We start from the raw sequence: 13119 nt of genomic DNA, 5'->3' as shown, positions 1-13119 counted from the left end.
AAAGTAGGTATTCCAGTGCAGGTGAGAATGAATAATTAGCCCAAGCGTTTTGAGTTCATGAAAGACCTGTAAAAGTAGCATCATGTTAAAACTGATGCAATATTAATTTTGCTAAGTCAATAACTGATGACTGCAAACAATTTATGTAATCTTGTGTTTTGTTCTTTTAGTATTTTAAAGTACTGTACACACTTGCCTTGTTGATACTTTCTTCCCATAGGTGACCATATTAGTTCCATGCCCACAACCCAAGGGCAGATTCTTTGCAGAAGTACCAAGAAAAATGAAACAATGTTTAAAACAATAAAAGCAAAATCTCACAGGACATTCCCACCAAAGCGTTGAAATAAAACAGGAAAAGGAATAGGTCATACTGTCTTGTCTTCAAGACATGTACTGTTAGGTTAAACTGAAATGATTTGCACACATCCTTTTCTTCTTTCTTAAACAATAAAATCTTCTTTAGAAAGCACTTTCCTTGTTCTTCTTTCTCCTACCCTACTCTCCAGAAAAAACTTAAAAATTGCATTGTCATTTCCCTTTTATCATAATTTTAACTGTAAGATTATTGTCAACATTTAGCCATTACGTTTTTCACACTCATTTGTTGTGTTCAGCATTTGGTGGAGAGTTCACAGTATCTAAATTCTTTGCTATGCAGGTAAGTTTGCAAATCAAAGGATGATAGTTTGTTTTTTTAAAAGAAACTACCATTTTCGTTTTTCTTAAGAGAAACCGCCATTTTCACCTAATTACTGCATCCATTTCATATTCCCTCCTTGAACAAGTTATATTTTTCCGACAACAAAAGGCCCGTTTCAAACAGCTAGAAATACTTGTATTTGGGGCTTTTTTTCCCTCTTCTTTTTGATCAGGTTGGCGATAGGAGACTAACCCTTAAGAGGGGAGGGGGAGAGAGAGAGAGAGATTGAGCGAGCGAGAGAAATGAAAGAAAACGGTCAAGAACTTTACAGGTGCAGATTGAACGTGTAGTATTTTAACAAATAAAAGTTACTCTCTTTCCCTTAACTAACCTCAACTTCCATCCCCACAAAGTAAAAACAGAATACTTACAAGTCAGCATTTGTGTATTTGTGTCTCTGTGCTTTCTTCTCTCTTCTTTAGATTTGGATACTTTGAGCTAATTTAGAAGTGCTCGTTTGGTTGCCCACAAAATGATGCTTAAGAGTCTAAAGATGCATAAATTAGGAGACGTACAATGGCAAAGAACGGTCATTGTACCTCTTCTCTTTATACGCTCTTAGGGTTGGACCCAAGAGGTTTTGTGTTTTTTTTTTTTTAAACACTTTAGATGTTTGAACGAGTGAGGGGCGGGTAGCTGGAGACGACGAAGCGAGCCCTGCACGCCCCCCACCCCAACACCACATTTCCCACCCACAATTATATTGGATTTTGCTACGAAGTCACTTTGGGAAAAATAGGAGTCTGGAACGGAAAAGCTCTCAGCCCTTCTCGTCAAGCCTAGACGCCGGCCTCGGAGTTTCTAATTCTGGTGCTTGAGGGCTGGGGTGGCTGCCGGGGGCAGAGGAGGGAGCATGGAGTCTGCAAAGAGGGGTGATCTTGTCAAGAAACACACAACTGTCTCCTTTACCATTTTTGCCTCCGTTGTGGAGAGGGGGGTGCGAGAGAAAAAAATGCCAATGACCATTGTTTGCTCGTTTGGGATGTTGCTCCGCCCCCCGAGTCTGTCGTAAACCTGGCGCGGGACTGAAATAAACCCCAGATCCGCAGCTCTCGGGGCTCGCAGCGCCTCCGACTCCTCCTCGCAGGCGCTGCGGCGCGGCTGAGGTGGCGGCGACAAGTGGCCGCCGCATCCCGCCCGCGCCCTTCCCGGGCCCCCCTCCCCGGCGGCCCGGTGAGCCATGTCGTTGAGCCCCAAGCACACGACGCCCTTCTCAGTGTCCGACATCCTGAGCCCCATCGAGGAGACCTACAAGAAGTTCAGCGGCACCATGGACGGCGCGCCCCCCGGCTTGGGGGCGCCCCTGGGGGCCGCGGCGGCCGCTGCCTATCGCGCGCCGCCCGGGACCTCCTCGCAGGGGGCGGCCGTGGCGGGGGTGCAGCCCCACAGCCTGGCTGGGCACAACGCGGCGGCCGCGGCGGCCGCGGCAGCGGCGGCGGCGGCAGCGGCAGCCACCTACCACATGTCCCCAGGCGTCTCGCAGTTCCCGCCCGGCGCCATGGGAGGCTATTGCAACGGCGGCCTGGGCAACATGGGCGAGCTGCCCGCCTACCCCGACAGCATGCGGGGCGGCGCGGCCGCCGCGGCCACCGGCTGGTACGGAGCCAATCCGGACCCGCGCTACTCGTCAAGTGAGCGGGGCCAGGAGCGCGGGACCGAGGGCAGGCGGACGGCGCGGGCTCTTTCTGCCACAGGGCGGGGCGCGGGGGTGCCTGTGTCCAGGCGCGCGTGGGGCTCCGGCCCGGGGCGCGCGGGATATCCCGGGACACGGCTGGGGGCGGGCGAGGGGTGCTGGAACCCAGGCTAGGTCCCACCGGCGTCGCGATCGCCGCGGTGGGAAGCAGGCCTCGCGCTCACCAGGCTTCCCCATTCGGCCCTCCCCAGTTTCCAGGTTCATGGGGCCATCCGCGGGCGTGAACGTGGCCGGCATGGGGTCGCTGACGGGCATCGCAGACGCCGCGAAGTCCTTGGCGCCCTTGCACGCAGCGGCGGCAGCACCGCGCAGGAAGCGCCGCGTGCTCTTCTCGCAAGCGCAGGTCTATGAGCTGGAGCGACGCTTCAAGCAGCAGAAGTACCTGTCGGCGCCCGAGCGCGAGCACTTGGCTAGCATGATCCACCTGACGCCTACTCAGGTCAAGATATGGTTCCAGAACCACCGCTACAAAATGAAGCGGCAGGCCAAAGACAAGGCAGCGCAGCAGCTGCAGCCGGAGAGCGGCCTGGCCCCGCCGCCGCCGCCGCCGCCGCCTTCCCCGCGGCGCGTGGCCGTGCCAGTGCTGGTCAAGGATGGCAAGCCGTGCCAGAACGGCGCCGGCACGCCGACGCCCGGCCAGGCCGGCCCGCAGCCACCGGCCCCGACGTCCGCACCCGAACTGGAGGAGCTGTCGCCCAGCCCGCCGGCGCTGCACGGCCCGGGAAGTGGGCTGGCGGCCCTGGACGCGGCCGCGGGGGACTACGGCGGCGGAGTGCTCGGCGCCAACCTGCTCTATGGCAGGACGTGGTGACCGCGCAGGTGCCCTGGTGCGGGGTCCTGCCTGAGACCTGAAGAGTTTGCAAAAAACCTGCGAGAATGGATAGAGGAAACGTATCCAAACTGACTTGGTGTATGCGGCTATCAAAACGAACAAACGGGCCACGGAGAGGGGCAAGCTCTGAACCTCTTTGTTGGGGGCAGGAGATAGTAACAGCCCCAGGACCAAATAGTGTAACATACCAAAAGGTTTTGAAGTGGTGATTTCCTCCTAGAAGTTCCAAATTTTGAGAAAAGCTGGCTGAGTCTACATTCATCATGTTCCTAACCAAAGCTCTCAGAGTTTTACATGTTGGAAACTTTATTGGTGTTTGTAGCTCTAAAAATCAACCCAGCTTTAACAATGAATCGGAATTTACCTTGAGAGATTCATTTTCGAAGAGCATCCTCCCCGCCCCCGAAGTGCAATTTCATTGATGGTTGATTGAAAGTAAATTGGTGGATCATGCACATAGCACCATTTATTGCAGAGGAATTATTGCCATTTAGGTAATAGAGAAATGGAATAAAAATAATCAAGATACTGCTTATATGGGTTGATAGAGCTTTTTACGTTTATGTTTTGATCATTATTTAGCAAATGAGTGTATATTACCGTAAAAGAGGACCACTCCACCATGCAATACATCATGAAAAAGAAAGGTTGTAAACTACTTTTATATGGAATCTGGTCTCCCAAAATCAACCGATAAAATAAATACAGCCATTTCTGTGTAGACATGTCATTTACTCTCTCTAAGGTATTTGCTTGTCTGATTTTGAATACCTTAATAATATACTAGAACATTCAAGCAAAATTGCTAAAATTGATGTCAATTAACCTATATTTCAAAGTATGTCAAGAAGGAAGAGAATAGGTGATTTATTGAATTGTAGTCAGGATGTAGAGAGTAAGTAACAAAAATTTTTATAATTTTTCCATCATAGAACTTAAGAGGGGTGGCACACTGTTTTTGTTGTTTTATTGTAAAAATAACATATTTACTCTTTAACATGCCAATTTATATTTCCTATGTTTCAAATGGATATTTAAATATAACAAAAGAAACTTAAGTACTTTTTTGTCAAAGTCAAGTGGCCATTTCTTTTTCACTAAATTATATAGGTATTGTTTTGTTTTGTTATTTATAATAGTTGGCACAATTGACAACAAGGCTCAGTTTACCTATAATTGAAATAACTGGTGTTGGGGTAAAAATACTAAAAGAAAGCTAAAAAATACATGCAGTTATAAAAATTAATGAAAATTAAAGACATAATATGGATAAAGCATGATTTATAAATGATCAAAACAGTTACCAGAGACCCTAACCCTCTTCTACATGTGAAAAATTAGAGTTTAAAGTTGAAACATTTTATTTCACTTCATTCTTTGGATTTGTTTCTAAATGTGCAAAGTGAATCCTTAGAAAGGTGTTTTAGAAGTTAAACTTGCATTTTCTCTTAACTATATTTTACATAGTAAGTAATAATAAATTCCAGGCACTTTCACAGAGAAACAAACAAACAAACAAACACTACCACAGCAAGGGAATCAGCCTTTATCAAGGGGCTGTGAATGCATTTTTGGAAAATAAGAACTCATTTTTAAAACATTTTACATAAAAATAATTTGAACAAAAAAGTAGTATGAAATGGTGCAATACACACACACAAAATCATCCCAATTTGGGTTTTTGCGTATTGATGGAATTGACTTTCAAAATGTTAAACAAGCAAGCATAACTATTACTGATGTACCAAATTTCAAAATGCTGTTTTTATTGATTTGATTCTCTCATAGTAAGTAGTACCAGAATTAAAAAATTTTACTTCTAGAAAACATGTTCCAAAAGTCCACATGGCTTGATATATATATAAAGAGAGAGAAATCTATATATGTAGATATATAATCGACCCAACACTTAAGAACAATAACAGTTTATGGACTAAGGGCTCCAAGTAACATATTTTTAAAAAAATATTCATGGACAGTTTTTTACTTTATAATTTATTTCTGGAAAAAATAATCCCTTAAACTAAGTGAACTTGGTACCTAAAGGATCATTAAGAATAAAGAGCCTCTTTATACAGTATTTTCTGAAAGTATATTTGGTACAGACATATCTTTTTCCTTTCAGCATTTTTTTAAGCAGTAAAAGACCGAAGCCAGAAATAGTTGCTGCCAGAGGTATGAACATTTTACACCCAAAAACTGTTTGTGTGCACATCCTAAAATTAGAATAAGGTTTGATTCTTGAAACATGAAAATTAAAAAATGTTTTTAGTACAGAATTCCACATTCTGATTAACACAAAACACCACCTTCTTTTTCCTTTGCAATCAGTGCTTTGCCGATCTTTTGTAAAACACAAATAGCCAGGCTAGGTGAAATTCGTTAACTAGAAAGGAGAAGTGTCTTCACAACCAGGAAGGAGAGTTGGCACATGGTTCGAGTGAAACAAAGCCCCCTCCAAGTGTAGCAGAGGCCACAGCCAAACTCGTTTTCAGAAATGCTAACTGCAGATGGGACATTTTCCTAAATGTTTTGGGGTTTTACGACAATCTAGTTTATCTTTTCTAATTGAGACACAGGAACCAAAATCCAGAATCAAAATTGCGGAGAAGGCCAGCAGGGATTTCAGGTACCTTTCTGTAATCTGTGTTGGGATGTAAGTTGAAGTATTGTGTGTGTGAGCGTGCAGTGTTGATGTAAACAGGAAGGGTGTTTTGTATATGGAAGGGTGGGATGTAATCCAGTTGTCTTCTACTTAAGGCTTTGCTTAGAACAAGTAGTCAATCAGACTTTAACAACTGATGTGTTCAAACTCATTCTGCTAGCGACTGTTTACTTTTAATTTAAAGCAAATCAGGCTCAATTCTGTTCACTAAATGCAAGCACCTTCCAAACATTTGCTGCATTGCTGCATTGAATGCTGATGATTTAGAAAGACTCTTAAATTTGTGGACAATAACCACACGAAGACCCAAAGATTGTGTTATTTAGATACGAATTTGTGCATAAAATGATGAATTATATGGTGGCAATACAAATTTCAGATACAGTTCAAAGCATGAATGATATTGCCAAACTGTTTAACACAACACTAACATGGATAAAACCCAGTACTTTAACTAGTTTGGTTCCGTTTTTTAATATTGCTACTTGCTATGCTCAAACCCAATGAGACAGGGAATAAGGAGAGATTTTATTAAGAAAATAAATAGCCTTTTACTGCTAGTGAAAACTGATGAGTGGATTTAAAGACTATACTCAGATGGAGAACTGCATCAACATCTGGTCAGGAAATGGCTCTCGCCAGTGTGTATTGAGATTACTTTGTAATTTTAAGATCACTTTTTAAAAATTATTTTAAGTTAGGAGGTAATGAAAGCTTCTGGGAGAGGATTTTTGGTTTCATTTATTTTTGATTTTGAAGGTTTACCTGCAATTGAATGAAATGTTTGTTTTAAATTTGATGTTACCTCATTTCAGCAATTGTTTGGGTGACTTCTCTAATAAGAGTTTAACCACTAATTTATGTAACTCTAAGTTGTGCAAACTATTTTGCAGTAGTGAATAGCTCTATTCCCATTTCATACATAAAAATCAAAGCATGTTCTCTCTTGGCCTCATTCCATTAATACGGTATAAGGGAAACAAGCAACACAAGTATTAAATTTGACCCTGAGTGGAGGGAATGGGCCTCTTATTTTAGTAGTTTGTTGGCTTCTTTCTCTGGTTAGAATTAGTAGAGGTAAATCACCAGGAATAGTCCGGTGGGATCTCAGCTCCACGACCTTCTGGAGTGGGCAGAAAGAAGCGTCCGACAAGCACGATGGAGCCAGGCATCCACTCTGCCGGCTAGGAAAGGAGAATCTTAGTGGACTCTTCGGAGAATGTCTGCATTTCAGATTTAAAGCATAGCTAAATCGGGTTATATTCAGACTCAGAACTAAAAACATCAGCCTTGGAAGGAAGAACAATTTCCGCTCTTTCCTTTCAGGTGCTTTCTTGCAGGGAGTTGAGATGATGAAACTGGTTAGACTGAGAAGCTGAGGCGCTGCGTCCGCGACCGAGGGATGCTGCTGCAATGTTCTGACTTGGACTTCATGGCGGCGGGAACACAGGACCACCCCGAGGGTTGGAGATCTGAGCTTTCGCGCGCTCACCGTGCTTCACAGCTGCAGCTCACAGGGCTCTTTGGGCTGCGGCGGGATGCCGGACGGGCGGGGCAACCTAGCGAGGAACGGGAGCAGGGCTCAGGACACATGCCTCACGTGCACCGAGGGACGAGAGCTCCCCCTGCCCCCCGGGCTGGGACCACAGATCCAGGACCTTGCTTCTGAAGAGTTGCACCTCTGTCCCCGCCACAGCAGCCCCACGGCTTCCCAGCACCACCAGCGTCTCGCTGAGAAGCCCCCTCGCCCCCGGAACGTTGACTCGGTCGAGGTGCACAAGACCTCCTATGGGCCCAAAGGAAAACGCGAGCTCAGGACCCCAAGCCCCACCTCGGCCTGCCGCCTCCACCTATACACCCCCCTCACCGCACTAAAGTCAACCTACCAGTCATTACACCTAATTTGCCTTTGTAGCATTAAATGTCTATTTAATAGTCATTTGCAGATGGCTTTGTACTTTATATGCATTACTTCACTTGATCTTTAAAGGGAAGACCATTGCTCGGTGAGGGCCCTTAGCGCCACAATAAAGTCAGGCCGGTTCCAGATTCTGAGATTTTCAAGAATCTTAAAAGGACCCTGAAAAACTTTGCCCCCCTAAAGATAATATAATGGAGTACAGTTAATTATTTAAAATTGGCCCGTTAACTCTTATCTATATCTGAATGTGGAAGAGGATATTTATAGTTTTAAACATTCCCTTTAAAGTTCTCAAAAGCTGCCCTGAGTAGTGCAGCTCAGTGGGTTGGGCTTTGTCCTGCAAAGTGAAATGTGGCAGGTTCCATTCCCATTCAGAGCAAATACCACCCCCCCCCCCTCCACACCCTTCAGCTCCGGGCACATAGGAGAGGTAACCCATCAATCTTTCTCTTTCACATTGATGTTTCTCTCCCTCTCTTTCAGAATAAATAAATAAAATCTTAAAAAAAAAAATAAAGTTCTCAAAACCTTTCACTTGTTGAAATAAAGGATATTTTCTGGAACACTCAAAGGTAGGGACAATTTGGAAAGAGATGGGAAGTAGAATAAGGAGAGAAGGAAGCAAGGGTGAAGTAACTGAGGAGACCGGAAGTAAGGGATCAGCTACCTGACAGATGTCCTTAAGGGCACACTGCCTGTTAGAGGGAATCCAACATCTTAACTTTTCCATCAGGCTCTTTGCTTGAGCATCTTCAAAACACTTTAAACATTAATTTTCAAAGTTAAATTGAACAGTTACATGTAATTGTGGAAAAGCCAAGTCAAAAGTAGTTAGTTTACAGACTCATTCATGATAACTTAAAACAATACTAAGCTAAACCAAAACTAAAGATTTGAGAAAATATAGGATCGGTAGAAGTATGGGCTTTGGGTACCTATACACAGTAAGACATTTACTTAAGCTCCTTTGGAATATTCAATACCTGATTTAGGTGGCTATATATACATTTTTAATATTTGTAAGAGAAATTAGAGAAATGTAACAGAAGACATTATCATCATTTTAACATACTGTGAAAATAATACACAATGGTTGTGTTAATTCCCAGTGGAGAGACTGTCTCAACAATAAAGGACCCTGCCCTATTTACCTATCACCAGCAATGAACTCAATAGCTTCAAAATAAGTGTACCCTCTAAGATTAAAAGTGGGATTCCTCCTCCCTACTGCCCCCGTGCCCCCACACCCCCCGCATAGAGTAAGATTAACAAATGTGACTTAGTTGAATATTGCAGCAAATTGTCCTAAGTCAGAAGGTCAAAGAGAAATCTTGTTTTACAATCTTAGGCTAGATAAAAATGGAAACAAGGCAGCAAGTCTTTATAATGTATCTAAATTTGTTTTCTCAATCAAATGAAAACACATATAAAAGTGCTGTGTGTGAACTCCAAGCATAAATTTAAGGAATTACAGTGTGCTTAGTAGCAAGGGAAAAAAATGACTACAAATTGAAATCGATTATGAACTCTCTCTCTCTCACACACACACACACGCGCGCGCGCGCGCGCTAAGAATCACAGACTATTTACCTATGAATTTCACTTTCCAACCTTTCTTAAAAATTTTAAAAAGTCCTAAAACTGATACAGGAGTCTACATGAAATTTGTAAAATGTAAACAATTTAGTCTCATAAAGATTTTATAGTTAGCCAAATCAGTAGCTGGCAGACACACTAATGTATGGGTTGGTTGGATGGTCTTGCTGAGTGTATCATCTTTACATCTACTTCTTTACTGATTTCCTTTTGACATCTAATTGTAGAAATGAAATGTTTTCTGAAAAACTGATTTAAAAAACTACTATGCTTGAACAAGATTTTCAAAATTGAAACACTGTAAAAGAATAAGAACACAAGAGACCAAAGTTTTTTGTTTGTTTTTTACTAAAGTCCATAAATTCCCATAAGACAATTACATTAATGAAATGTTTCCAAAGAAATACTGAACAATATATACTCTAGTTGGCTGAGGGTTCCAGCTCAAGAGTTCATACCTAATTCTTGTGCATTAAAAATCAGCATGGATCATAGATGATCTAGAATATACTGTGTTTTGAAATCCACAGCTGGTTTGATTTTTAACCATAATGAAAAACCAGTATTCCTATTCTATCAAAGTGTTTTACAAGCAACAATAAATTCAGATCCACTGTATTATGCAACACACATCTTTGGAAAGCAACATAAAACAGTGAGATCATATCAGTAGAAATATACAGTTAAAAGAAATACACAAAGTACTGTAGTTTTCTTAAAAACTACTACTTGAGAAAGAAGTCTTTTCACAAATAGCATAAAACTGTAGAATGATGAAAGCATTTGGGAACACTTTATAAAAGTCTAATTCCAGCTGTATCTTCCTGAGGGTGGTGGCAGAGGGTATTTCCTTCCTTCTCTGGGATATCCCTGAAAATAAGCAAATGAAAGAGTTTATTTTCTAGATTAATACCCCTGCAAAGAAATTTAATTCTTCATCTCTATGGAAAAATACACCATAAAGAAGGTAAATATATCTTAAAGATATAGCACATGGAAAGTCTCCATAAATACACAGGTGCTTTTGGTCTGTGCATTTATGTAACAAAGCTTGCGACAAAGTGGGACATTACTAATAGCACAAATGTTATTACTGACAACTAACCAAACAAGGCTTAACAAAAGCAATTTAAAAATTCCTTAAAATCCATACAAATAAAGTATATTGTTAAATGTTTTGTTTAAAACCCTCGAAATTCTCAACCTCCTCTACCACCCCTGACAGGCCATATTGTTGGTAAGGTGCCCACAACATCTTTAGACACATTTACACAAGCAAAGTTAATTTGATTTACCAAGGCAAGAGGTCCATTTAGAGCTCACTAACTATTAATTTTAGGGATTTTTTTTGTAGCTATAAATAACAGAGCATTAAATTAGGTTATTATATAATCAGTTACTAGTGACATCATAACATATCCTAGTATGCATGCAAATAACATTTCTGTAGACTATTCAAATACACATTATAGGCTAAGGTCCTGTTTAGTCATATAAAATTCACTGAAAATATAGTGAAGTCACAATTATATTGTTTTTAACAATGAACTGCTACCATTTAATAATACTTCAATGATTGTGATTTAATAAAAATCAGTGTAAAAGAGACTGAGAAAAAGAAATGGTAGTTCCAAAAGGTCCTAAATGAATTATAAATTTACCAAGTGGTTTTGTCCCTAAGTGATTAAGAATTTCACATCCTGTCACAGTTTGAATGCTCCTTCAAAGGGAAGATCTTCTCCTCTGAAGGAGGTCGGAGAGACAATGAACTGGGGTCAGAATTACAGAAGTTCCCAGCTTTGCCGTCAAACTGCAAGTATTTTAGGGGTCAGTTACTGACTGGGAAAATAAGGTGACTGGCTTAAAATTCTCCAAGATGTCATCATTTCAGTAATATTCATTATTGAGATTGCCTAATATCATTGACTCTAATAGTATAAAGAGCCTCAATCTACAATATGATAAAGTTTTCAAAGTAAAATTCTATGAACTAAGTCTAATAAACTAACAAAACTCTTTTTCTCAAAAGACAATTAAGATGATTATTTCCTTGTAAAGTGAACAGAGACTTGTATGACTACACTAAAAAAATATAAAAATGACTTTTTCTTAGCTATCAGAATAAGGGACACATAGTAAGATCCTGAGTTACAAAATTAATATTGGAAACACTGCAAAAGACATGTAGGCAACACCAAGTAAACCATTTAAAACCGCTTCACATCACCACAGGTGACAAACTCCACCCACACCATACACTCTGAATCACAGCATTCTGATCATGTTCTCTGGCAAGGATTTGATTCAAGAGCATGTTAATACTGGACAGGGCATCAAATGGCTGGGAGACAAAGGGAATGAAGCAAATAGACCTCGGTCTTTAATGTTGCTAACTGCATTCTATAAAGAAAAAGAAATGAAGCTTACATCTACTAAAGAAATTATTATAGTCATTCAATGTATAGCTGTTTAAATTTGGTAGAAAAATACATGGGAACATTTTTTCTTTTTTAACGAAGAAGAGACTTTCTTCCATAGGAAGAGCTATCAGATAAATCAAGACAGAAAACTTCTAAGATAAATAAAGATAACAATTGAAAAGGTAGATTCCTGCTTTCATCTTCTAGGAAATTATCATCTATTTTAGAGGTCTAGTTGGTAGTAAAACAAAAAGCAATATCCTTAAAAGGTAAACAATGTATTTTGGTAACAGGCTACATTTGCACTAAATGTCACTGACTGCTATGATAAGAAGGGCTTTTGGTCTGGAAATTGTTCAGCATCTTCAAGGTATGATCTATTTAGTGAGGCAGATACTCAACCAATACGTATTTTTAACGAGGGCTCCAAATTCGGTTGAGCTACTCTATTAACATCTTATCCAGAAATGTTTTTACAAAAATATGGAGTCTCGAGAGGCATGGCTAAATACAAAGTGAGCAGTTTGCTTTTCATCCCACAGCCCACACCATTATCACCTGTCTCCCTCCACGATCATCGCGTCTGGGTGGATAGCCGCCAGGCCCAGCTAGCATCTGGTACTGGTTTGGCTGGAAGGCTGTATTTTGGTTTTGGAGCATTCGGTTCCATGGCAGCAGAGGTTCAGCCCCAACACCTCTGTGGAAAAGCATCATGTGTGCATTAGAGGTCAAGCATGTTATACAGCCCACAGCCTAAAACTGGAAGGTACCATATCTAAACTTTAGGAAAATCCAATTTTGCTGCATTCGTCATATGGGATCTATAGAATCAAAGTAGCCTTTGTAATCACACATAGCCAATGTAGTCTAATGTTTCATGAAGTATCAGCATTTTTTAAAAAGGGTGTTTAAAATTCAATTAATTCAGACAGACCTGACTTTAAAGAATATTTTGTTCATTTTCAATTGTGAGATTTCCTTTTTAGTCACATAAAGATTTGGACCAAGATTTCCAACTTGGCTACATTTAAGATGCTATCCAAAGAGTAAACATGTACAACGCAGGAGAATGAGGCTTTATTTTTAAAAATGTCCAGACTCATTCTTGGAGTCTATTCTTTCTAGTTAATTGCAGGTTGCAAATGAATTCTTACTGCTGAGTATTCTGAATCTAGGGTAGGGAACTTGGCTGTTTTTTCCCATCCATTATTCTGCTCAATATGTCAGAAGGTCTGATCGGGAGGAAACCTTTTCAAGTCCTATTGATGCAGCTCTCAATTGACCACGGT

At 41.2% G+C, this 13119-nt stretch overlaps 2 protein-coding genes across 3 annotated transcripts in view; one reads left to right on the top strand and one right to left on the bottom strand.

Moving 5' to 3' along the window:
* Nucleotides 1-1883: 1883 nt before the first annotated feature.
* On the top strand, nt 1884-3262 carry NKX2-4 (NK2 homeobox 4). The gene is made up of 2 exons (XM_054573526.1): nt 1884-2334; nt 2588-3262. The coding sequence occupies exons 1-2, from the start codon at nt 1884-1886 to the stop codon at nt 3205-3207; spliced, it is 1071 nt and encodes a 356-aa protein (XP_054429501.1). The 3' UTR covers nt 3208-3262.
* Nucleotides 3263-9740: 6478 nt separating this feature from the next.
* The window catches only part of XRN2 (5'-3' exoribonuclease 2), a 101888-nt gene continuing 98509 nt past the window's right edge, over nt 9741-13119 (bottom strand). For both annotated transcript variants that reach the window (XM_054574138.1, XM_054574139.1), the window contains 2 exons: nt 12389-12527; nt 9741-10280 (listed from right to left, as the gene is read on the bottom strand). In XM_054574138.1, coding sequence (XP_054430113.1) covers nt 10215-10280; nt 12389-12527 — 205 coding nt within the window. In that variant the 3' untranslated portion in view covers nt 9741-10214. The remainder of the gene's footprint in view (nt 10281-12388; nt 12528-13119) is intronic.

This window comes from Pteronotus mesoamericanus, unplaced genomic scaffold (assembly GCF_021234165.1).
Source record: "Pteronotus mesoamericanus isolate MK-2021 breed Mesoamerican mustached bat unplaced genomic scaffold, CSHL_Meso_final contig_25, whole genome shotgun sequence".
NCBI classification, from domain to species: domain Eukaryota; kingdom Metazoa; phylum Chordata; class Mammalia; order Chiroptera; family Mormoopidae; genus Pteronotus; species Pteronotus mesoamericanus.
Note: the sequence above shows the minus strand (reverse complement) of the source record. Positions and strands in the feature narration are given on the sequence as shown.

Bases quoted from the DNA above. Each gene is read 5' to 3' on its own strand.
- NKX2-4 (XM_054573526.1), top strand. From the start codon at position 1,884: ATGTCGTTGAGCCCCAAGCACACGACGCCCTTCTCAGTGTCCGACATC. The intron at 2,335-2,587 runs GTGAGCGGGGCC...GGCCCTCCCCAG, and splicing joins GGACCCGCGCTACTCGTCAA to TTTCCAGGTTCATGGGGCCA.